General features: G+C 37.6%; 3 protein-coding genes across 5 annotated transcripts in view; 2 read left to right on the top strand and 1 right to left on the bottom strand.

The window, feature by feature from the left end:
* Positions 1-20,149, top strand: part of LOC126754145 (mucin-5AC) — a 198,298-nt gene extending 178,149 nt beyond the window's left edge. For 2 of the 3 annotated variants that reach the window (XM_050466075.1, XM_050466074.1), the window contains exons 4-8: positions 6,706-7,066; positions 7,129-7,363; positions 8,397-8,598; positions 8,652-8,974; positions 9,032-20,149. In XM_050466075.1, coding sequence (XP_050322032.1) covers positions 6,723-7,066; positions 7,129-7,363; positions 8,397-8,598; positions 8,652-8,974; positions 9,032-11,341 — 3,414 coding nt within the window. In that variant the 5' untranslated portion in view covers positions 6,706-6,722 and the 3' untranslated portion in view covers positions 11,342-20,149. The remainder of the gene's footprint in view (positions 1-6,705; positions 7,067-7,128; positions 7,364-8,396; positions 8,599-8,651; positions 8,975-9,031) is intronic. The other variant, XM_050466076.1, reaches the window with a different exon arrangement.
* LOC126754146 (thioredoxin-like protein 4A) overlaps positions 1-22,901 on the bottom strand; it is a 183,190-nt gene extending 160,289 nt beyond the window's left edge. The window contains exons 1-2 of the mRNA XM_050466077.1: positions 22,700-22,901; positions 22,023-22,615 (exon numbers count right to left, since the gene is read on the bottom strand). Coding sequence (XP_050322034.1) covers positions 22,265-22,615; positions 22,700-22,777 — 429 coding nt within the window. The 5' untranslated portion in view covers positions 22,778-22,901 and the 3' untranslated portion in view covers positions 22,023-22,264. The remainder of the gene's footprint in view (positions 1-22,022; positions 22,616-22,699) is intronic.
* A 291-nt stretch (positions 22,902-23,192) lies between these two features.
* LOC126752238 (leucine--tRNA ligase, cytoplasmic) overlaps positions 23,193-26,860 on the top strand; it is a 5,734-nt gene continuing 2,066 nt past the window's right edge. Inside the window, exons 1-6 of the mRNA XM_050462904.1 lie at positions 23,193-23,319; positions 23,490-24,083; positions 24,150-24,391; positions 24,458-25,029; positions 25,091-25,549; positions 26,652-26,860. The exon at positions 26,652-26,860 is cut by the window's right edge and continues 1,032 nt beyond it. Coding sequence (XP_050318861.1) covers positions 23,317-23,319; positions 23,490-24,083; positions 24,150-24,391; positions 24,458-25,029; positions 25,091-25,549; positions 26,652-26,860 — 2,079 coding nt within the window. The 5' untranslated portion in view covers positions 23,193-23,316. The remainder of the gene's footprint in view (positions 23,320-23,489; positions 24,084-24,149; positions 24,392-24,457; positions 25,030-25,090; positions 25,550-26,651) is intronic.

Below are 26,860 nucleotides of genomic sequence, written 5' to 3'. Positions count from 1 at the left end.
TCTGTCCGTCCGTCCATCCGTCCGCACAAGCTGTAACTTGAGTAAAAATTGAGATACTGTGATGAAACTGTGTATATGAGTTCCTTGGCAACAAAAAAATTACGAGTTCGTAGATGAACGTAATCGAACCACTGCCACGCCCACAAAATGCAATTAACCCTAAATCTATAAAGTGGCATAACAAAGCACTAAATGAGGATATAGGACAAGGGGCACCTGTGGACTAAAAATTTTTTAAAAGACCATAATTTGGTTTAAACCACTTAAGCTACAATTACCAAATTCGCTCAGGACAAATCTCTTTAACACCGCTTTCCACACAACAAAAATGGATGAAATCGGAAGGTAAATCCGTCCACTGTCCATAATTTTAGGTGAAATCGCGTATCTCGGGACCCGCCCGACCCAATTCGACTAAATTCAGTCCCGTGGCATTCTTCACACATTCCTACGTCACAGTGCGAAAATGGACGAAATCGGACTTCAACCACGCCAACTTCCAATATAGAGCAATTTTAAATTCCATTTGATTATTTCACTTTCCAATGTACAAATCAAATTAATTTAGCGGTATAAAACATTTCAAGAATAATGCCTATGAAGTATGACACCTTATTACCAAAAATTTTCCAAATTCAAGCAAAACTGTTCTACCCCCTAGTTACTGAATATGTGGACTCCTGTATCTATAGTTGAGTTTTGACTGAAAATATCGGTCAATGTATGAGATATACAATTGAAATTCAGGGAGAATCTTTCCCTGATAATTGTATATCTGTGCAACAAAAATGAGTTGAATCGGGTAATTACTTTTCTGAGCCCGCATATACCTAAAATAAAGATTTTCGAGCTTCCGGATGACTTTATACCGCATCCATTGGCCAATATGTAAGTTATCTCCATGAAAAGGAAATAGAGTGTTTTACTCTTAACAATGTATCTTTGTGGATAAAATGGATACAATTGGGCGAAAACTTAACCTAGCCTCCAAATAAATAATATTAGGATTTCGGAACATCGCACTGACTTTACTTTAAATGATTGTATGTGAGGTCCTTTATGAGACCCAGAGAACATCTATTTTTTATTATGTAGTATGTTAATAGTATTTGGTATTGGGAAAATAGATAGAATCGGGTCGATCCTACCCCTACTCCCATATACTGTATATAGTATAATGATTTTCGTTTTTCTAATCAACCTTATCTAATCTTAAACTTTGCAAGTTGCAGGAGTATAAAATGTTCGGCCGCACCCGTACTTACTCTTCCTTACTTGTTTAGTTTTGCATTTCAGGTAGAGGACTAGAATGTATGTGTTCGAATGGATAACTGAAATTTTTTTATACATTTTTCGTACATGAAAAATATTCACATATGCCACTGTGATCAAATTGAAAGGTGAATGATCAAATTGAAAGGTGAATGATCAAATTGAAAGGTGAATGATCAAATTGAAAGGTGAATGATCAAATTGAAAGGTGAATGATCAAATTGAAAGGTGAATGATCAAATTGAAAGATGAATGATCAAATTGAAATGTGAGTAATTTGTTCTGTAATTTAATCTAGAATTTTTTTATTGAATTCGCAAGTTTTCTGGCAAACGAAGCTGTGCTTGACTTGACAAAGGACAAATTTATGAACTCTAAGGGTAACAAACTCTTAACTTAGGGGCAAATTATTTTCGTAGAATTTTTTTGAACTTCATCTATATAAACTAGTTTTTTTTTAATATTTCGAGCTTTTGCAGATTTCAAATTATTTTTCTCTCTTTCATTTTCTTTCTACCCTAACAACTTTATTTTGGCAGTAAAATTTTAAAGCAATAATGCTACTTAGCAGCTTTCACCACATATTGACATTAAAAGCTGATAAAATCAAAATGTCAAATGCGACAAAACACTTTCGTGCGAATACTCTCTCGAATAGGCGGCAAGTATGAACAAAATTTAAGCACACAAGCGGAATTGAAACCTTTGTGCGTGCTTGTGCCAAATCATACCTCATGAGCACAAGCTATCATATTATTCACCAGTTGAAAAACCGAACATGTCTCACATTGTAGACGCACCAACGAGTTAATCGGATTTTATACGCCTCTTTGGGTTATTTCATATACCTGAGTTTCGGTATTGTTATTGTCAACTCTGTTTTGGCTTCAATTGCAATCCCACTCAAATGTGAGACTAACTTTTGTTGCATTATGTTGACCTTTCTCATGTATTTTATATACAGTTGATAGTGGAAAATAGGCATCTCACAATATTTTAGGGTTTGGGAAAGTTTCCGATAATCAAGAGTAATTTTTTGGACAAGTGATTTTCAATGAGGCAATATTTTTTGACAAGCTGGGCGACAAGGGTAATGGTCGGAAATTCTACGAAAAGGTGCGGCGACTAACAGAAGGTTTTAAGATCTGAACATACTCTTGTAGAACCCCCAGTGATGATCTAGTGACTGAAGCCCAGAGCATACAGAAATTATGGAGGGAACACTTCCCCAGCCTGTTGAATGGCAGTGAAAGCATAACATCAGGGGATGGTTAACCAGATTCCTCAATCGATTTCGATGGGGCAGACGTTTCTCGTTCAGGTCGATATCCAACACAGAACAACTCTTGCCAACAGGCCCTACTTCGGACTTAGTAGGAAATTGAGAAGTTAAGTCCTCTCTCAACGAACAAATACCAAACTCTTTAAGTCACTTATTATTCCCGTTCTCGTCTGATGAGTCGACGTTAAAAGTTTTCGAGAAAAAGGTTCTCCGAAAGATTTGTGGTCTTTTTCGCATTGGCAATGGTGAATAGCGCAGTCGATGGAACGATTAGTTGCACGACATATACGACGACATTGACATAGTTCAGCGAATTAAGAGACAGCGGCTACGTTGGCTAGATCATAGCGTCCGAATGGATGAAAACACTCCAGCTCTGAGAGTGCTCGACGCAGTACCCGCCAGGGGAAGCAGAGGATGAGGAAAACCTCAACTCCGTTAGAAAAACTAGGTGAAGAAGGACCTAGCTACACTTGGAGTCTCCAGTTGGCGCCAATCAGTGAAAAAGAAGAACAATCGGTGCGCTGTTGTAAACTCGGCTATAACTGCGAAAGCGGTGTCTACGCCAATAAGGAAGCAGAATGAACGCCACAGATAATTAATAAGTTCTTTATTATAAAAAATTATAATGATACAGTATAATTTGCCAATGAGTTCTGATTATTGATATCGAGTGGAATACAGTCAAACAAAATTGCCATTTAAAAAAATTCAAGATGACAAAAAGCCTTGTATGAGCCGTCAGCTTCGGCCGATATTTTTGCCAAACCATCATTGTGCTGAGAATGAATTTGATATCGATGGATGTTAGAAGATAAAAAAATGTGACATTTACCGACCATCCAGATCAAAAATTTGTGATACCAGCTAACTTCTTTTTGTGGGATTGTACGGAAAGCAAAGCTTAGGCCAGTAGTCCTCAGACTTTACTTGAACTAAGTCCAGTTCGATACGCCACAAAAAGGGATGAGCGCTTTCTTGTGTCCTTGTGTCTCTCATTAAAGAAACCCAAAAATTTAGCAAATGCTTTTAACGTATTCTGTGTTTAAAGTTTATTCTCACTAGTCGCTAGGCACTCTTTCACTATTTAACTAGTTCCACTTATACATATTCATGAAAATTTCAAACGAAACCGCTATGTACCCAGTTGTTCTCAATTTGCTTGCAATTCTTCGCCCAACTGCCCTACAATACTTGAGACCACAAAAAAGTGTTACAAAACGCTGACAGCGTTCAAAAGTTTATGTCTCGTATAATTTCCGTTGCGCAGACAAGGCCAACCAAGCAAACACGGCATACAAAAAACACAAACGCAATTATTCATAGATACACATACACACACATACGAGCGATGCATCCGTGAATGCATATGTGAATGCGTGCACCTGGTTTTTAGACACCTTTTGAATTCCAAGCTGAGACGTTGACAATAATACCTCTTTTTTGTTTTCTCTGGTTGCACCTTCTTTTCGGCACACAAAGGCGCTTGATAACGACCCGCAAACCGACAATGAACGTTGTATATATGATACTTGTGCATATGCACACACATGCATTGTACTCGGCTCAAAGTTTCTTAATAAGAGGCGACAGTTTTGACACCAAGTGTGTTAACTCTAACACCAAAAACTAAGCGAAATGACATAGTTTCTCTGTTGCAAAAAATTTGGTGAGAAAAGAAAGTGGCAGTCAAGGTAATTAAAGTGGTAATGTTAGTAGTCGGAATGGTAATGTTAGTAATCAAAATGGTAATTTAAGTAATCAAGATGGTAATGTAATTTAAGTAATCAAGTAGTATTGCAAGTAACTAGAGTAATATTTCCAGTAATCAAAATGGTAATGTAAGTAATCAAAGTGGTAATATATGTAATCATGGTACTAATGCAAGTAATCAAAGTAGTAATGTAAGTAATTAATGTGGTAATGTAAGTATAAAAATAGTAATGTTAGTAATCCAAGTGATATATTAGTAATCAAAGTGTTAATTTAAGTAATTAAAAATGCAATGTAAGTAGCCAGAGTAATTATCCAAGTAATCATAGTGGTAATGTAAGTAATCAAGGTAGTAATGTTAGCAATCAAAGTGGTAATGTACATAAATAATTAATACAAGTAATCAAAGAAAAAAATTTAAATGAAAGAGGAAATATCAGTAATAAAAGTGGCAATGTAAGTAATTTAGTAGTAATGCAAGTAATTAAGGTGGTAATGTAAGTATACAAGTGGTAATTTTAGTAATCTAAGTGATATATTAGTAATCAGGGTGGTAACGTAAGTAATCAAGGTAGTAATGTAAGTAACCAGAGTAATATATCAAGTAATCAAAGTGGTAATGTAAGTAATCAAAGTAGTAATGCAAGAAATTAAGGCGGTGATGTAAGTATAAAAGTGGTAATCTTTGTAGTCCAAGAAATATTATAGTTATCAGAATACTAATGTAAGTAAGTAAGGCGGTCACGTAAGTAATAAAAGTGTCAATGTAAGTAATCAAGGTAGTAATGTAAGAGACCAGAGTAATAATGTAAGTAATCAAAGTGGTAAATTATGTAATCAAGATGGCAATTTAAGTAATCAAGGTAGTAATGTAAGTAATCCGAGTTATAATGCAAATAATCAAAGTGATAATGTGAATAATTAAAGAAAAAACTAAAATTAACGTGGCTATGTCAGTATAAAACTGGTTATGTTTGTAATCAAAGTGGTATTGTAAGTAATCAAGGTGGTAATGTAAGTAAGTAAGAGGGTCAAGTAAGTAAAAAAAAGTGTCAATGTAAGTAATCAAATATGTAACTTAAGTAATCAAAGAAAAAATCAAAATCAAAGTGGCAATGTCAGTATAAAACTGGTAATGTTTTTTTTTTTAAATTAAAGTGGTAATATAAGTAATCATAGTGGTAATGGAAGTAATAACAGTGGTAATGTAAGTAATCAAAGTGATAATGTGAGAAAATTCTTTTGAATTTTGAAGAATTTAGTAAAAGAAAAAAATTATGTATGTACATACATATATTCGGTAAACTCCATAACGAATGTAACTAAATCCACTTCTTAATGGTATTACCCTGTATGTAGACTTACTTGTACATATTAGCAACTAGCTACATATTCTATTGTTCTGGCCATAAAACACTTGTCGCCTACTAAGCAAGTTAAGGTAAATAAAGTCATAGCGTATAGGTAAGTACGTACATATGAGACTGAGCAAAAATTAAAACAATGTGTGGGTATCATGAAAAGTTTAGCGGTGGAAAGAGCGTTTGTTCGCAGTGTTCATACTGCTTCAACACTTTTTAATTCATGTTTTTAAAGTTTTTTCTTTTTATTTAAAGTGTAAAGCATATAGTGTTCATGCTTTTCTCGTTGATTTTTACGAGTTTTGATATGTGCTAAATACTTTTTGGATAAAATGGTCATGGTCGAATAGTGATACCTCAGCAGAAATGGTGGCCTCTACTATTTGTTGCATCCCAACGGCCAGACACTTAAGTCGGACCCGTACTGTGAACAATTGGACTGCCTGAAGGAAGCAATCCACCAAAAGTGACCAACTTTGACCAATAGAAGAGGAATTATGTACCATCAGAACTGTTCTAGGACACACACAGCGATCGTGAGACGCCAGAAACTCCGGGAGCTTGATTGGGAGGTTCTTATGCGTCCATTTAATAATCCGCACCTGACAACAAGTACTGCCTATAGCTGCCTATGGCGAATAATTCTTTTGCTCATAAATTCGTCTTAAGAGAAGCTTGTGAAAAGCAACTTCTTAGTTTCTTGTCAATATGGATGAGGTTTTCTAGCAGAGTGACAATATGAAATAGCCTTAAAAATGGTACACATTATCGTACTACATATCCTTATCGTACAAAACGGTGCATATTTCACCCAAATAGGATAAATATAAACTCAAATTTTAAGATGAACTTCTTTTTACTAAAAAATAATCGACAGAATATCGTTAAAATAGCTGTTTGGAATGACCGATTTAAAGAAACTTAATTAAAAAAACTCTGAAGCGAATGTTTGAACCTATTACTCCGAAGTTCTCATTTTCACTTATTCGATTTGGCTTTCCTTTATCAATATATCATATATGTATATACATACATATTTTACCATATTAAACACTGTTCCCCGTTTTCTTCTTACAGAACATGTCTATTTAGAAATGGCAAAAATTACACGACGTGCCGTTGCCTCGTCGTCGGTAGCATCAACAACATCAACAGACACTTCAAGGTCATCTAGAGCAACGAGTTCTTCCACTTCAAAGGCTTCCAAATCAACTGCTACGGCAAGCGCAACAATAAAAACCACAACGAATGCCAATAACATTATCTATGGCGGTAAGCCAGCACGTTTGGCCGCAACGGATATGTCGGACAAACTGGCAATGCCACTCACTGCATTTAATGACACTCCTCCTCTACGCAGTAACGGCACTATACCCGATAAACAGTTTACAACTAATGGGCATAGCGCCTTACCCGCCGTCACGAATACAACGACTGGGTAAATATGATGAGAGAGACATTTATTAACTTTGCATTTAACTATTTATCTACTTTGCATAGTACCGCTTCCGTATTCAACGGCATCAATGGGCGACACAGAATCTTCATGGGCAGTGGACGACACAATAAAAGTCTGGCCGAGCGAAGAATTGAACAGGAGGAGTTCTATGCCACTTATGACGTGATGACTGGTGTACGTATTGCCGCAACGCTTAGCGGCTTCTTCGGCTTAATGGTGTTCCTTATTGTCTGGAAGAGTCGCAGTAGTTCCAATGAGACGATGAAAGTGTTAAAGGTTAGTAGTGGTTTGTGGTTATTGGAAATAGATTCAGCGAAGACAAGCGTCTGTTGGGTTACCATATTATTGGGAATAATATAGTGCAATCTTCAAGAGGTCAGATGTTTCTAGTAGTTGAGGTGGACTCTAGAGTCCTGTCATATATTGCTTCAAAGTCTTAGGAACTTTCAAACGAGCTTTTGTATAAAAATGTTCTGAAAACCTTTCGAACGATCTTTTTTGTGAAGATTTTCAAGGGTTTGGACAGCTGAAACCCAGATGCTTGGTGACCCCTTAGATATGAAACCAGAGACTCTCATGTATCGCATGTATGAGTCTTGATTGCACGGCCTACCAAAAACAAGAAATCCAAGGTATCCTCAGTCAAAGAATAGAGAGTCAGATTTGGACAGCTGAAACCCAGATGCTTTGTGAACCCTTAGGTATGAAACCAGAGACTCTCATGTATGGTATATATGAGTCTTGATTGCCCGGACTACCAAAGACAAGAAATTCAAGGTAACATCAGGCAAAGAATAGAGAGTCCAATTAGGATAGCTGGAACCTTGATCGCATGTGTGAGTCTTGATTGATCCAACATACCAAAAAAAAAAGAAATCTAACAGACTTATGTTACCGTCAAAGGATAGAAACAGCCCAAGGAAATCTGGACAGCGGGGGAAATTGGTGTCCATTGAAACCTCATCGCAGGTAAAACCGGAGAGCAGGCAGTTCATTGGACCTTCATCACTCTGATTTCACAGCCACCTCCTTGTTGTTGAAGAAGACTCACCGAGCTTACATAAGGCCCGGCCGTCTAAAAGTATACCTTATGAGGCCAACGGACCTCCGAATACAAAGAATATTTAAAAATATATAAATTTCTCGAGATTAAACAAAATTCCGATTAGTTTAAAGCCCAAAAGTCATGGTCAAAAACTTAATGATATTTAATGATATTAAATGAAATGACACCAAAAGTCTTTAAGCAACCCTAATCTTCATTTCCATCAAGTGGTTCCGGTAGATATAATTTCAAATATTGTTTTAGGATCCCAAAATGGCTGCTGTGGCCGCCGTGTGTATGCAAGAGGAGGAAGAGCGTGAAATTCAGGAGGCGATGGTGGCAACTGGCATGTCGATATACCCGGATGAATATGATGCGATTCTCTATCGGCGACAACGAATGTTATCATTGGGTAATGTTAGCGCACCGCCCATGCTAAACCGAGGATATCGCTTCTCGTCAGTGGGTAAGTTCACTGTTCGAAAAAGTAGTTTTCAGATGGTCATTAAGTCAAAAAAGATATTCCTGCTTTCGAAACTACAGGTGGTGGTGGCTACAGCAGCCTGCTGGAGCCACCTAGGCGTTTTTCCTATTCGGCAACTTCTGGTGTAGGCAGTTTCACGGGTGGCCGCAGAAAAAGCGGCTCCGAGTCGTCACGTATACTGAGTAACTATCCTATGGGCAGCAGTTTCGGCAATGATGATTACTTTATAGAGACCGAAGATGAATTGGAGTGCACCGACTACCCACGTAGTGGGACACATCTTGACGAACTGCCCGATATGCCACAACGCACTGATTCAACGAAAAGTAAACGTGGTTTTCTGGAGGTACCGCCTGCGGTAAGTTAAACATTCCACAAAAATGAACTTAATGAACCAACAAACTTTCATCTACAGGGACAAGATTCGCGACGTAGCAGCGCAATGACATGTTGCAGTACTGAAAGCTCTTATTTGGAGCGACGCTGTTCGGCGTTTACCTTAGGGCTGAGCAATCTACCGCCGACACTTCAACGAAAACTATCGACAGCCTCACGCACATCGAGTACCGACAATTGGGACTACTATTACCCCGATATACAGGTCATACAGCCAACACCGAAACCTTCGCCTTGTCCATCGGAGCGTAGTCTTTATGAACAACTACAGGCGCATGCCAACGGTGCTTCCACCTCGAGCGCTAAGGTGACTGGCAAAGGCGCTGAAGCACTGCCGGACAATTTACCCGTAGCCACCATCACAACACAGAGTAAGACTGGCAGCACCAACACTGTAATTACTGGTGACGTGAGAGGCGCTGGTACTTCAACAGATACGCAGAAAATTGTACGCAAGCACAGTATAGCCTATTATGATCCGGAAAGTGCACAGGGAGGACGTAAACAGGAAATACACTCGATAAGCGCCGACACGGTGGACATCTATCCTTATAATCAAACCCATTACGAAACGCGTGGTACGATTGGTTCCAGTGATGCTGGTGGTACCGCACACAAGACACCACTACAAACTGCGCCGACCACAAGCACTCAGTACGGATTCCATTACACCGATTCGCCGACGGAAGATTCCCGTGGTAGTCTGCGCGGCAAGGTCACGGTAGTTGAACTGCAACGTCTCACCTATCCGACAGAAGAGATGACGCCGCCGCCCATACCAGAGCACAATAATAATAATTTTTCATATTCCAGTACCGCTGCGGCCATAGCGGCTGCCGCCGTTGTTACCGCCAACTCCAGTAGCATCAGCATCGATAGCACACCCATTAGTTTGGATAGACTGAATGGCAGCGGCAGTTTGGGCACCATATCAGCGAAAGCACTTTTCAATGTAGAAAGGCGAGCACCGCTCGCTTCGCTTAGTTCCTTTAAAATCTCGTCATTAGAGTATCAAGACTCGGAAGCGCGTTCCGTTGACGAGGACTCAGTATTCCTGGATAGTGTGGCAGACACCGATGAGGATATGCAGCAGTTGAGCAGTGACAGTGATGAGGTTAGTTTCGGTGAACATGATCCTACTAGTATGCGCGAGAATGTTGCGCTTGTTGTAACACAAGATACCACCGGCAGCAACAATGCCGAGGCAACGGCAACTGTGCATACGCGACCGCAGCCACTCAAGTATCCCATCGAAAAGCGTTATAGTCTGGGCGCTGCTAGCAATGCCGGTGTCGCTGGCACGAAACTATCACGTGCACGACGTCCACTGCTACAACGCCATCGCACAATCAGCGTTTCTTCCAGTGATCGTGTAGCTTTGATCGGCCATCAGCTCAAAGAGTTCCAACACACTGGCAGCGGTAGCCAAACACCGACTACCATCGCTGAAACGGTGCCGCTGGAGACGCACTTCGGTTCGATTATTTGCACCAGCAGCTCACCCACACATCTGCGACGCGCACAATTGCTGCAACAGTATAGCGATCCGCAAAGTCTGCCGACCACCACAACAACTACAGCCACAACTGAGGATGACACCTGCTCTACTTTGAATACGGAACTCTGCGGTGGTAATGCTGGCGCACAGGGACCGAGCGGTAGTGGCAGCGGCAGTGGTGGTGGTGGCGGCACCGGCGGTGGCGGTGGCTCGGCGACTCTGACACAAAACAGCAGCTTAAATACGGTCGTCAGTTTTGGCCGCTCGAGTCCGCTTACGGACAATAACAAAACGAGCTGTAGCCTTAGTGCTGGCACAAGCGCTAACGTTCACCACCAGCTCTATACTACAGAAAAACAAAAGGCTTCGAAAAATCAAACGAACAAAACACAACCACAACTGCCATGCTCCAGACTCTATGATGACTCTTGTGCCTCCTCGGTCTCCGACTCGTTGATTATCACTTCAACAACGCGACAACCAATAATTTGCATGCCAGCATCGCTGAAAAACCTCATCCTACGCGGTTCCGGTGCCGGAACCAGTTCTACAACAATCGCAGATAAAACAGTGGACTCGCCCAGCCTGTTGGTGAGTCGCAGCGCTACTAATTTGAGCGCGTCCAACATAAATACGCGTGATAGTGAAGATCGTTCATGTCGTTCGGTTATGCTGGAACTGCCGCTAATAAAGTTACCTACCGATGAGAGCTCGGAAAGTTCGTCTGCGTCGGAAGGGAATGCACAACGTGCGCAAAGTAAGAGTGAAGGTTCACGCGAACCCAGTCTGACAAGAAACAGTCGCAAATGGTCGAAGGAAACACTGTTCTAGCTAGGAACCAAAGCAAAACGTACCAGCTATAAGATGGGTTGAACAAACCGGGCTCAAAGTGACTACGAATATGGTACTCACAGTTCAAGGAGTGTTACAAGTAGCAAAGAGTTGAAAAAAGCAACGCAGGTGTGGCGTAAAAAATAGTATAGACGAAAGACTGCAGTTTGGATAGTGCAAAGCATCGTTGGATCCACGTTGAGCTCTTCGACTGCCCCGCTAAGGAATTGCATTTGCTGTTGTGTGACACAAAGTTGGCACAATAACTTTTTACAGGAGCTTAGTATGTATCAGATTTTGCAGAAACCAAAAACCAAAAAACCAAAAACAAAAATAAGGAACTCAAAAACGAAAACAAAACTAATGAACTATAATTGTAAACTAAGAGATTTAGCATACAAATTATGTAAATGAGAATATTTATATTTATAAGTGAAGAATACAAATCACAACACGGAAACGGGTGAACTTAAAAGCATTTCGTGCGTAATTTATGCGATTCAAATTGTTATATGTACGAGTATTTGATAGTAAATAACTGCATACATACATACATACTTTATGAAATTATAAGAAAAACAAAAAACACTTTCATAAATATATAGTTATCTAGTAATTCATAAGCTTTAACATTTACTTTAAATTGAGGAGCGAATCGGAACTCGAGCGAATAGACTTCACACTAGGAAATGGTATATTTAATGAACTTGAAAATGGCCTTAACTTTCTTCCTTAGTTGCATATAATAAAAAAATTTAATTTACAGTGGGGAACATAGAAATTAAAATACATATTTATTTTGTTAACTTAATATTGAATAATGTTGGCTTGGAAATAATTATAATACAACCTTTGTGAACCGTAATTAAAGATGCAAGACTGCCTACTACTATGAGCAAAAAATAGTAAGACTTGGTTCATTATTTTAAAATTCTTAATTTATTCTTCAAAATCTATGTCGTCCCCCTCAAAGTAATCCCACTTGGCCCCAATATACTTGAGCGAACGCTTTTTCCAATCCTCGAAACTGTTCTTAAAGTCAATTTCCTTAATAGCCTTCAATGCGCGTAGCAATTCACGTTTAATGTATTCAAAACGGTTTCTCCGGCGCGTTCGTTTGACTTTACTGAACAGCCGAAAGTCATACGGATCTAAGTCAGGCGAATACAGTGGTTGTGGCATGACATCGTTTGAAAATTTGACGAAAAACTCACAAAGAGTCAATGCAGTATGCGACGGGGCATTATCGTGGTACAAAAAGCAATAGTTGTCGGCCAATAATTCTGGCCTCTTTTTACGAATAGCTTCGTGCAAACGACGCATTACACTCTAAAAGTACTCCTGGTTGAAGATTTGGTCGGTTGGAAGGAATTCGCACTGCACCACGCCTCGATAATCGAAGAAAACTGCAACATAACTTTGATTTTAAACTTGCTTTGACGTGTTTTTTCTGCTTTGGCTCACCTTTGCCACGCTATTCGGCCGATTGATCGTCTGTTTCCGGGTCGTAAGCATAGATCCAAGACTCATCGCCATTAATAATACGTTTCTTGACATCCTGGTAGTCGGAAATCATTATTTCACAGACGTTAACTCGACGCTGTTTTTCGAAAAAATTAGTGATTTTTTAACCGATCGTGTTTTCAGAGACTTAGGCCCAAATAATCTTCCAAAATGGTTTTCACTGAAACTTCCGATATTCAAACGATGCCAGTAAGATCTCTGACTGTTAGTCCTTTATTTTATTGACATGTTGATCATTAGTTTGTGTTGATCGCCGTTCTCGACCCTCTTTGAATAATTTGTACCAATGAAAAACACTTGCCGTAGGCCTTCTCCAATATTTTGTACGTTTCGGCACCACAAATTTGACTCCGCATATAAAATTTAATAGAAGTACGTTGTTAAATAATTTTTCTCATCGTTAAAAGTGCCAAATTTACTTTAAGTACTTCAGACAGACAAGCGTATACTAAACACTAATTATTATTTTAATGTGAAATTTGGCACAGATGTGTGAATAAAAACTTCGACGAATGGGTTTTCGCGCGAAATTTAAATTAAAAAGTCTCACTATTTTTTCCCCACGGTAGTAAGTAGTGTGTAGATGTGAATATCAATGCCTACGCCTCAAGGATCCGACTAAATTTGAACGACGGTGTAGGTCAAGGGGTTATATTAACATGCAAGGCAAAACACGCGTTTACTGTGGTTTTTTTTTCTTGAAGAGACATTTTATTAAGCAAAATCGGTTTTTGCAAAATTGTGGATTCTCTTGAACCTGCACCCGATATTCATGACAACTTCCAAAACAAGAGTCTGGCGGTTCCCTTGAACCTGTAACCGATCTCCATGAGAACTTCCAAAACAAGTGTCTGGCGGTGTGGTAAATTTTTCTGCCTAAAATTATTTCAAATTCAAACACTAAAAAAAGTTATTAACACTATAGATGATGATAAAGACCAAAAGGCTAGTCGATTTTAAACAAAATGACAACTTTCCAAAAAAAGTAGTGTTCTGTGACAAAATTGAGTGGATAAAAAATTCAAAAATATTATTAAACTCTCATAAACTGACTAACATCAGATATATTTATAATGTTGTTCGAAAAGATCGAGTCAATCGGTCCGAAAGCTTTAGAGAAATTTTCCTCACCGTCTCTGAAAGGAAAACTGCGTTTCGAGCAAAAAACATTTAAAGTTTTGGAATCGTCTCCCTCAAAGTTTAATTGAAACTTACAAGTACACTCATATCTCCGAAACTACTTAGCGAACCAACTACAAAATTTCGGAGAATAATCTCAAACAAAGCAAGGAATATGCTAAAAAAAATCGATTTTTTTTAATTCACAAATGGACCTAATTAAACCCTTAGGCCGAATTTTGGAGCACCAATGCATTAGCGCTAAATACCAACTACCGTAAGATTGATTGAGTGTTAGCTATTCGAGCATTAGGCTGATCTTCCAAGATCTAAGTTTCACCATACTATAGCGTTTGTGTTTGAAGCTGGTCTGAACATGCTCATTCAACAGTAGTCTTTATACTGTGTTTTTCTCTTTCTACAAAAAAATATACATACATACATTGACTACCTATTATTTTGACTATTGTTTTGGTAGTAACATAAAACAATTTTTAGATCATTTTGAAAAATTCGGCGGATTAGACAGTCTTTGGTGTGAAAAGCATTACGCATGATCCCGACTGTAGTGGGGACAGAAGCTAAAGTGTACCTAAGTTCTAGTCATATCAGTCCTCGGTTGATCACAGATAAAACAGTCGACTCGTCCAGCCTGTTGGTGAGCCTCGGGGCTACTAATTTAAGCGGGTCGAACACAACTACTTGCAGGTATACCATGGAAACCACTATATAACCAGAAAACCAATGAATCAATGTCCAGGGTACAATAGGGACGAAGATTTTCCCCCGACATTTCATTTAAAAAAAATTTCGAAGTACTATACAGATTTCTGAATATTAATATTTGAGTATGGAATGGCTATCCGTACGACTCATGACATAATTATGAGCTTTTGAACACTTTAGAGCTTTTGCATTGGTTTTATTTCAAACAGCACAGGCGGACTACAAAAAGCCAAATGAGATTTTCACAAAGCTAACTAATATCCAGATACAGCCTTCGGATGACTTATTTGAAAGGTTTTAGGCATATTCCCTAAATATGGCCCTCAGCGACTTGTCGGCGTCACCCGTACTTGAATAAGTATTTTTATATACTCTACAACGTTAAAAACTTTAAGCGGTTTTCACTAAGCTATTATCGAGTTAAAGCCTTCAGTTGGGTTATGTGAGAAGTTTTAAGTATATTATCCGGTTATAAACCCACATTTCCATGATAAGCAATGCATCTATGTCTCCTTGCGCTTACATGTGAAATACGCTCCAATATAAATGCCTTCACTTCGACAAGCTTTTGTGAGTTGTGAATCGAACAAATAACTGGCATAAATCCATTTTTATGAGTTAAGACCAATAGAAGCGCACATTGAATTCATTTGGACCATTTTTTTTTTTTTTTGTTACATGACAAATAAAACGCTTGACAAGAAAGACGATTATGATAACCGACAAAGTGGTGAGACGAAGAAGACTAGTACAATTCTAGATAAACTGTAAATAATAATGTTTTACGACGGAATAAGCCTAACGAAATATCTTAATTTGTTTGTGTGCCAATTACTGTGGTAGAGCCTTTTTATGGAATTATTTTTTTTTTTAGGAATTCTTTTGAATGATGATTATTTTCAAATACAAACATCTTGAAACGATTTGAGTGACTTTTTAACGGCATTTTGCTGTGGCAACAAGCTGTGGAAGAAAAACGAGTGTATAACTTTTTTTAATTTTTTTTCCTCGTAGGATTCTGAGGTTTACTTATTTCAAGGTATTTACACTCGAATTATGTAAGGCAAACGAGTGAATAATTGTTCGTTTGTTGCGTTGGCTGCTGCATCAGCCTTTTGTATTGCGTAAGGCTACTGACCTAAGTATACAACATACATTATATGCGATGTTTTCGTAATACTATTAAAGGTAGTTTACAACATTGTAAAAAATGTTGGAGTAAGGTTCACTATCGGTTACTATACCATACATAATATCGGTTATTATACCAGACATAATATCGGTTATTATACCAGACATAATATCGGTTACTATACTTGCGATGTTAAAAAAAGTTTTTTTTTCGTTTAATATATTTTTATACAGAATAGCTAGAATTTGCCGAAAATTAAAGCCTAGTTATTTTGGTGTAACGTCATGAAGGCTTAAGAATAATGGATAGCTGAAAAATTTTAAAATTTGAACGGTCCTTATAGAAAATAATGAGAGACCAGAGATATTAGTGCAAACAAGTTAGTCGAGAAATGATGGATAGATAAGTTCATAGCCTCAAAAATTTTAAATTATAGAGCTTGCCTAGCCGAAAAAGAACTAGAAAGTTTAGTGCAAGCAAATTAGTCGGAAAATGGTGGACAGCCGTTACAACGACAGTCGGGTCTACGTAATCGGAACGGAACCGAATTTTTATCCGGCCAAAGACTGTCAACTCGGTAGAATTCTGCCGCTACAACAACAACAACAACAACAAATGCTGGATAGATAAGTTCATAACCTCAAAAATTGTAAGTTTTGTCAGTTTTCTTCGCCGAATAGAAAATAATGCCATCAAGTTAATCAAGAACTTCGCGCTATTTTTACAAAACACGATCTTGCAAAGCAGTTCATGGTACATATCGGTTGTTTAGCAGTTTTTTTTTGGCAAAACATAAAAAATTTATTCAAAATTTCCATATTACATATTAAGTTCACAGATTTTCCTCACAAAAAACACTACAAAATAAACGTTCATAGACTTAGTAATAAGAAATACTGTAAAACCAAAAGAAAATGCAACAACTTTAGGGACTATTAGCATGTAGAATTACTTCACTACTGATAAAACTTCAAAAATATTTGTTTGTCAATACTTTACTATTACAACTACAACTACTTTAGCGGTAGCGTATAGCAAAATAGCTGCTAAATGTGAGAAATGTGTTTCAGAAAGCATTGAAACTAATATTTATTTATATGTATGTAAATGTAGCAAACGTGTGCCTAAAAGTTGACATACGCACATTTTCGAAAGGTTTCAGTTTTTGTTTATGAATTTCTGTTTTAGTTTCAATTAAACGAAAATTACGTATGTATTTGTTTCGACTTCAAAGCAAGTGTTTAGTGTAATAGAATAACAAAAAAACATATATATATGTATGTGTGTCATGTGCGAATAGAAACAATTAGGACTTCTCTTCATGCCTTCCTTCAAACCCACCCAAAGTGCATATACCTGAGAACAAAAAACAAAAAATAAATAAAAATGAAAATAAAAAAAAAAAAAAAAAAATCTATAAAATCAATTAGAGCGCAAAAATGTGACTTATGTCATGCATATGTATGTAATTTTAGCTAATTAAGTAATTTAAGTAGAGATTGCACGCATGTAACCAAAATTATAAGAAGAAAAAAATAGTAAAAAAAAAAAATAAATACATTTTTTATAAAACAAATAAAGGTTATAATAAAAAATAGCAATACAAAGCAGTAATAATTGCAGAAATATCATATAATATAACATAACTGTATATACGAAGAGGAGCATAAAACGAGTTTATGCAAAATAGTGAGCTACTGTGTTTGTTGTTTGTACTTCCGCGCCAAACCAAATGACATACACACAAATCTACATACATACATATGTGCTAGCTACAGCCACACATACATACATACATAATTGCAAAAATTAATTTATGTACATACATATATATTCCATGTGTACCGTGTGTTATATAATAGTTAGTATACTTTATACTTTGTATAGACCTATTCCTAGTTTAGCCCACCTAATAAAAGAGTGGCGTGCATATACATTTACGCTATATTCATATATACATATGTATGTATAGCACATACAAGCAAAACCAAACATCAATACTCATAGATAAATCATAGATAACAATAAAAAATCTATGACAACCAAAAAACACTGATTAGATTTCGTACAACAACAAAATCGCGTAATCATCTCTCGTATTTTTCTATGAAATTTCATATTACATGTGTATTTACTATATTTATGCATAGAAAACCATATTTTATACCTACATACATACATACATTTTAATCATATATGAGCTAGTACTCGAAGTCAAATACACTGGTACCTTCATGTTACGAATATACAGTAATAAAGTGAGCATATAAATATGTATGTATAAAAATATATCATTTTCCTATTAGATGCGTGCAAACATACCAACATACAATATATATTTATCTAAAATAAGCCTTTTATACCGTGCTAATCACACATACATATGTACGCACTTGTAATTTGTATGAAAACTATACACACATACATGCACATAAGTACATTTTTCCAGCGAATTTAAAACAAAACGAGAAAAAACGTTGATTTCGGCTGCACCGAAGCTATAATATCCGTTAGAGGTGCATTTTTATAGCATAAAAGGGTATAAAAAGAACTTTATTCTGATTTTGATCGGTTATTTTGTATGGTAGCTATAAGCTATAGTGGTCCGATTTGAGCCATTTGTTCAGAGGTTGTAAGGCTGCCCTCGTTTATAATCTCTGCCAAATTTCGTGAAGATACCTTGACAAATAAAAGAGTTTTCCATACAAGGACTTGACTTTGATCGTTCAGTTTATATGGCAGCGAGATGCTATAGTTGTCCGATATCGGCGGTTTCAATAAATGAGCAGCTTCTTGCTGAGAAAAGGACGTGTACAAAAATTCAAAGCGATATCTCAAAAACTGAAGTTTCGCGTATATACAGACGGACAGAAAGACCGACAGATAGACTCCTGGGCCTCCCGCTAGATGACTTCGACGACAACCTAGATAACCCTTATCATCCTAGTGGGGATTGATAACCGTTAAAACAACAAAAACAACCGACAAATAGACGGTACTTAAACGACTCAGCTTGTCACTCTGATCATTTATATATATTTTATAACGTCTCCGACGCTTTTTTGGATGTTGCAAGTATCGTGGTTTTACGTTTATTCACTTCAAGGAACCTTAAAGCGTACCCTGCTAAATCCACAGCGACCACATTCCCCAACTGGATGTAGCAATACAAACTGGATCTGTAACTTAAATCTCGACAGTCAGCAAAGCCAAGATTACGGCTGTTAAGTACTCCTCCGCATACGACTGCGATTATTAACAAAAAACCGATCACTAACCAGTAGCACCTTGGGTAAGGACAAAGAAACGTTGTTGGACACTCACAAGGCAATCGGTCGGGCGGTCATTAATTATGCAGCCTTCCTATGGTAGTTTGAGTGCAGCAGAACGCACCTGAAGAAGATACAGAGCTTGGACTAATCAGAATGGGAGTCATGTGGCCTTTTTGAGCTCCTCCTGCAGGTTGCATAGCCGTAGAGGCCAAGGTCGCAGAAGTGCGTTGGCATCAGGGGGCCAAATAACTAGTTGTCCACTCCCTGTGTGTATTAAGGGTAGATCAGATCTTAAGATGGCTCCATCCATTGCATGTGTTACACCTGACCGAGGTGGAGTTTGGATGGAGCCTTTTAGCGCAAACGAAGCAGGAAAATTCCTACGGGCCCGGGTTGGATTCAATGCCAGCACGAGTCAGGAGGATACGGAGCAACCCTACTGCTTAATCTGCAAGGAATGGCTCCAGTGACGACAAACTTAAGCCAAGACTTGCCGATCTTAAGGAGGTTAGATCTCCGAAATAGCATCAGCCGGTGAGTAGAACCGGCTGTTGTAGGAGTTGTTTGCCATTCTAACAGAAATTAGATACCCGTTGCAACAACCACAACAACAACTCTTCGAATGCCGTTATTGGAATCGAAACACCAGCTATCGCAGATCGTGTGCTTGCGTTGCCGCTTGAAAATAGAATGACTTCAACGCAACTTCGTTCTGGAAGTCATTCTGGTTTCACGCGGCAACGCCGAATAGACCCCGATATATAAAATATATGTCCTTAGTGCAAAGAGGCCGCGCATGACACAAACCACCTCTTTGCATGCCCCGCTAAACCCTCTCACTTAACACTCCCCTCGCTCTGGCTTGGGCGAAACAGCCCGTTTCCTAGACCTACCGCTAAGTGACTTCGATTACAGTGCAGTTTTTGCAGTTCCCCCCAAACAGGGTTTACGTCCGCGCTACAACAACAACATCTAACGGATTCATCCGACCCCACGTGGTTTTTTCGGCGATTTAATCCGATTATATTGGACTAAGAGACACTGAGTTCAAAAAAGTGAATTTTTAAGTTTTTTAAAGATTACTAGTTCCGGCTTTAGCCATCTACCTACAGAGTAACATACAATTTGTGTTTTTGATTTTAGGTTAGCCAGTCTGCTAGATCATGGACGGCATTAGTCTGCCTATTGTCTTCATGAGTGCTATTGGAGCGATAAATCTCGCAATTAACAAAGTATTTTTACTTAAAAATTAATCATAATTACAGCTAAAGGCTTAGTTAACATATATGTATATATTTTTTTTTTCAAATTTTAAAACTCTGCGTTTTTTCATTTCACTAAAAAAATAGTGAAAAAACTAAAAGAAAAGCGGCCATCACACGGGATGACGTTCTTAAATATTCAATTTTATTGCTATTTGGTTATGAAATTAAATATAACATCCACAAGAATTAAATTTTTTCGCTGGGAGAATAGAAACAAACACACACTCATCATTACACACAAAACTCATGTAAACCTAAAAATCTGGAACGTAAAGAATGCTGAAAGCATTGTTACTTCATAACTGTTAGATTTACATATGTCAAGTATATAAAAAAAATTATAATAAAAATAAAATAAAAATAGGCAATATTAAAAAAATGAAATTAAATAGATAAATGCATGTGTAAAGTGTTTTAAGTGTAAACAAGGAATAATGTTGCAATTACACATGATTGTAATTTAACAATTGCTGAAGATCATTACTACCAAATTATTAAAAAAAAATAAAAACTTAAACTAGAAATATTAAAGAGAAGTTGAATTATAGTTAAGCTGATATAAAAAGATGGTATTGTAGTTACAAAAATATAGCTGAATTAATTGTAGTAGGAATATGTTGAAGATCTTTAAACTAAAAAAATATATATGAATAATTATGTACAGATATGAAGTCTAACAAACCGAAAATATGAGTATATAGCGTTAGGAGTTGAAGAAAATTGCAGAGCACAAGGAGGAAAATTGTTAATTAAAATAATAATATTAAAACAATATGATTAGCTCATCGGTTAAGCTGTTACTAGATGAACATAAATATTTTGGCGATTAAATTGCGTTAATAAAACGAATGCATGCAATAAATTGGAAAAAGGAAATCGTTGAAAAAAAAACTATTTTGCAAGAAAAATAAATTTATCTATTTTGCATACAAATTTTGTTCATTAGATAGTGCAATTAATATGATTTTTTATTTTATAAAAAAATAGTATTTGCTTACTATGATTCATTTTTAAACTTCAATTATTTTTTTTTTTTACGCAATTGCAACTGAAAGTCAAAGATTTTAAATGCTAACTTGATTTTGTAACTATAACTTCTAAAGTTAAATAATTACTTTAATTTTACGATAATAAATTAGATTAAATTAACGAAAAAAACTATATAAAATTATAAGTATTGCATACAAAACAATGAAACGTGAAATTAGTTTGTAAAACGAAATCCTATTGAAAACTAAAATTGTTATTAGCGAAAAGATGTTATGAATTTTAGTTAAATGTTATAAATAAAAGCAAACAAATGTAACGGTAAGATAAATAACAAAATAACTTGAAAAAGTGAGTTTATGTAAATGTTAGCGCTGTAAATTTAAGTAAAAAAGGGTAAAATTAATTAAAATAAAAAAATAAAATAAAGTGATAGAATAAACTATTACATACATACATTGTAAAAATGTGTTTGATTCTTTTACCTATTATTTATGCGCAGGTTAAATTTTGTTATACGAAATCCTACTTGAAAAGCACTTATTCACGTAAATATTAAACAAATCTCTGAGGCTCACATTCATTTCTTAACGTTTTCTGTTTGCATTCAATTTCATACGAATAATTTGTATTAATAAATTAATAAAATAACTTACCTTTGAAACTTGACACAATTTCTCTCAGCAGGCACACATAATTAAATTAATGAACGTAAACTTGCAAAAAATCTGGCAATGCAAACATTTGATACACACGCACACTTGTATAGAATTTCATGAAAACAAATTGCTGTTTTTTTTCCTTTTTGACATTTTTTTAATTAAATAAAACTAGTTAGTTGATAGATGAGATGAGTTGTATAAATGCGATGATGGGCGGCTTAATTATATTAATAAATTTAATATCTATATTTTGTAGAATAGTCTTTTGGCGATACGACTAGACCACGACCTTTGCGTGCACCACGATACACTGTCTCCACAATATCGATCATTTCCTGTTTATCTTCAAGTGGCCAATTGATTTTGTTGTTATTACCAGTGCCCAAATCAATCATGATATGTTTATTGCGGAAGAAAAACATAACGGTGCACGGGTCGTACAATTCATACATCTTATTAAAGTCGGGCACCTCAGTGATGTCGACCAAGTAAATTACAGCAAAATTTTTCACTTTCTCTGCTATGCTGTACATGACTTCGTCCATTTTCATGCAAGCGGGGTCCCAATCGTGGCCAAAACGAATAACCTGCATAAAAAGAGAAATTGATTAAAATTTGAAGTAGACTAAACCGTGTAACGAAATCTTCTAGAAACTACTAAGTGCACTCACTACTACGCGATCTTCCTCAGATAGGATGGCCTGATCTACTTGCCACCCATTGTGTAAATGTGGTAGCATATACGACATATTGACAGATTTTTATTTAAACACACAAATTAATAATAATTTATATTAGTAATGTTTTGTACAATTTTTCACGCGCGAAATTTTACACTTTCTTAAACGTTTACAAACGCACTATTGACAATCAGCTGTTGTATGACAGCGCAGTTCGAAATTCGAAACTACACCTGCTACGAACCTGTCAACAATGTCGAATAAGGAAATTTTCCATTCATACAATTAAAATAATTGAATAACACATACATTATTTCACAAACCTACTTAAAAAAAAATTAAGGAAAAGAACTGGCCTGAAAATCTAATTTCGGTACAATTTTATCAAAATGTTAATAAATCAGTTCAAAAATTCCACATTTACTCCATCCTCAACCCGCGTTGCCAACTATTTCCATGTACCGTCTGGCTGTCAAATATAATTTTTTTTGCACCAACTGCTGCCGGGAACACGTTGCAGTTTTGTTTAATCGCTCAGGTTTTATATTATTATCGGGCATTTGAATATATTTATTGTATTTCAATAAACGAAATTGTGCGATAAAAGCATGGTAAGTTGCATGTGCGCAGATAAATATTCAGTCAACGGTGTGTAAGAACGTTTCCGTCGAGTGTTTACTTTGTTTTCTCACTCGTGAAACATTCTGATGCAATATTACTTGGCCAACCCAGTGATTCATGTTTTATTCAATTGAAATTATAATTCTGTATTAAATCATAGGCAAATGTCGAAAGAAAGGGCACCTTCAAGGTGGAATATCTCCAGCAAATCGAGCGTGAGATGCAACAGCGTTGGGAAAATGAGCATGTGCATGAAACGGATGCGCCAATAGAGCCACGCAAAAGTCTGGATGAGAAATTTTTTGTAACATTTCCTTTTCCCTATATGAATGGACGCCTACATTTGGGTCATACATTCTCGCTCTCGAAGGCCGAATTCGCTATGCGGTACCATCGGCTGAAAGGAAGGCGTGTACTATGGCCATTCGGTTTTCACTGTACTGGTATGCCCATCAAAGCATGTGCGGACAAGTTAAAACGTGAAATGGAGGATTTTGGTTACCCACCAAAGTTTCCAACCGATGATACACCAGCTGAAGTTGAAGAACCGACACAAGGCGATATACCCAAAGATAAATCGAAAGGTAAAAAGAGCAAGGCAGTGGCCAAAACAGCAGCAGCAAAATATCAATGGCAGATTATGCAGAGTCTAAGATTGACTGACGAGGAGATTAAGTGTTTTGCTGACACCGAACATTGGTTAAACTATTTTCCGCCTTTGGCCATTAAGGATCTCAAAAATTTGGGAATACACGTGAGTGAAAGTGGTATAACAATTATAGCATAAATAAATATTTACGATTTATTTTTACATTTTTAGGTGGATTTCAGGCGCACATTCATCACGACTGATGCAAATCCTTTCTTCGATTCTTTTGTACGCTGGCAGTTCTTGCATTTGAAAAATCGCGGAAAAATCATGTATGGCAAACGTTACACTATTTATTCGCCAAAAGATGGCCAGCCTTGCATGGATCATGATCGCTCCAGCGGTGAGGGTGTAGGTCCACAAGAATATACTTTAATAAAAATGAAAGTGCTTGAAAAGCCTGCCAAACTTAGGTACGTACTTAAGTTATAATTTTTATATAAAAAAGAAATAAAATGACAAAAAAAACACAATTTCAGTGCTGTGAGTGTGCCCATCTATATGGTGGCTGCAACACTGCGTCCCGAAACTATGTATGGGCAAACCAACTGCTGGCTGCATCCCGACATCAAGTACATTGCTTGGCAAGTTTCACGCACAAATGAAGTGTGGATTAGCACACGTCGTGCCGCGCGTAATATGTCCTACCAAGGTTTCACCGCCGAAGAAGGTAAGGTTGTAGAGATTGCTGAGCTAACTGGCCAAGAACTGCTAGGCACACCACTGTCTGCGCCATTGACATCACATAAAGTCATCTATACACTGCCAATGTTATCGATTAAAGAAGACAAAGGCACTGGCGTGGTAACATCCGTGCCATCTGATTCACCTGACGATTATGCTGCTTTGGTGGATTTACAGAAGAAGGAAGCATTCCGTCAAAAGTACGGTATTACCGATGAGATGGTGCTGCCTTTTGAGCCAGTGCCGATCATAGAGGTGCCTACTTTGGGTAAAACATGCGCTGTCTATACGTATGAGAAACTGAAGATACAATCGCAAAATGACAAAGACAAGTTGGCTGAGGCGAAGGAGCTTTGTTATTTAAAAGGTTTGTGTTATCTTAACGCTTATATACAGTAAAAATATACATTAATTTGGAATATTTCCAGGTTTCTACGATGGCGTGATTTTGGTGGGCGAGTTTGCCGGACGCAAAGTCCAAGATATTAAAAAGGATTTGCAGAAGAAGCTTGTGGCCGCAAATGAAGCAGAAATCTATTACGAACCAGAGAAAACCATTATTTCGCGTTCTGGCGATCAGTGCGTCGTTGCGCTTTGCAATCAATGGTATCTGAATTACGGTGAACCCGAATGGCAGGCGCAAGCCAAGAAAAATCTCAGCAAAATGGAAGTTTACCACGAAGAGGCCCGCAATAATTTCGAAGCTTGCTTGAATTGGTTACACGAGTACGCCTGCTCGCGCACATATGGTTTGGGCACTAAGCTGCCCTGGGATCAACAGTGGCTTATTGAATCGCTTTCCGACTCCACCATTTATATGGCATTCTACACGGTTGCGCATCTGTTGCAAGACGGTTCGTTTAGAGGCGAGAAGCCGAGTCCTTTAGGTAAGCAAATTATGACAGCTATACGATTTAGAGGTTCGATTTGAACAATTTCTTCTTCGTTGATGGTATCGTTGCCTTGGAAACAACCCTTATTACCGCAATAACTGCAAAATCGACCGCGAGTCGCTAGCCGAGAGCTCCGAGAAAAGACAAAGAAACGTTGTTGGCAACATACAAAGCAATCGGCCGGTCGGTCCTCAACTACGCTGCATCAATATGGTCGCCTGGATGCAGTGGAACGCAAATGAAAAGCTTCAGACTTGTCAGAACACGGCACTACGGACTACGACAGGATGCCTCCTGATGTCTCCCATTGAACACCTACATAGTGAGACGATTATGCTCCCAGTTAAGGAGCATAATAAACTCCTCTCCAGGCAGTTCCTGTTGGGATGTTTTCGCAGAAATCATCCCTGCAGCCACCTGCTTGGAGTGGAACCGCCTGATAGGAACATCAAGAGGTCTTTCCTCAATTACGTCGACGACATTGAACAATACGTCGACCGGACTTCGAACGCAACTAACTTCCGACAAGCACTGACCGCCATTCACAGTGGAGCCCTCAACACCTTCCCCGACTTCCTCCCAGTGAATGGCGTTTTTGGAGTCTAAGCACCACCCATTGCAGGCGAACAGTTCGAGTTGCCGCAAGAAACGAGAGCGCCCCTTGCGCAGCTTCGTTCTGGATATTGTAGCAGGTTAAACTCCTACTTATCCAGAATAGACCCAGACATATCCAATATATGACATGCGTGGAATGAGTATCCGCATGACAATGGTTACCTCTTTGCATGCCCCTCCAACCCCACTCATCTGACACCATTTTCCCCTTTGGCTTAGCCCTGTCGAAACGGCACGTTTCTTGGGCCGCCCGTTAGATGATGTCGATCCTTACCATCCTAACGGGGATTAGAAAACCGTTATAACTAACCCTAAATCGACTCATTTCGCCACCCTGATCATATATATCAACAATATATACATCAGAAGTTTCTCTTTGGATGTTACAATCTTGCCACGAAAGGGATATTTTAATAGATTTTTAAATTAAAGTTTTGGTATACTTTCGAAAAAAAATAATCATAAAATTTCCTTCCTTTAGGCATCACCGCAAAGGATATGACACCCGAAGTGTGGGACTACATATTCTTCAGCGAAACCCCATACACTGATAAGCTGCCAGTAAAGAAGGACTCGCTCGATATATTGCGGCGTGAATTCGAGTACTGGTACCCGATGGATTTGCGTGTGAGTGGCAAGGATTTGATAAACAACCATCTAACATTCATGCTGTACAACCATACCGCCATT

Source organism: Bactrocera neohumeralis, chromosome 3, assembly GCF_024586455.1.
Source record: "Bactrocera neohumeralis isolate Rockhampton chromosome 3, APGP_CSIRO_Bneo_wtdbg2-racon-allhic-juicebox.fasta_v2, whole genome shotgun sequence".
In the NCBI taxonomy this organism is placed as follows: domain Eukaryota; kingdom Metazoa; phylum Arthropoda; class Insecta; order Diptera; family Tephritidae; genus Bactrocera; species Bactrocera neohumeralis.
The sequence above is the reverse complement of the archived record's forward strand: the minus strand, read 5'-3'. Positions and strand labels throughout refer to the sequence as shown.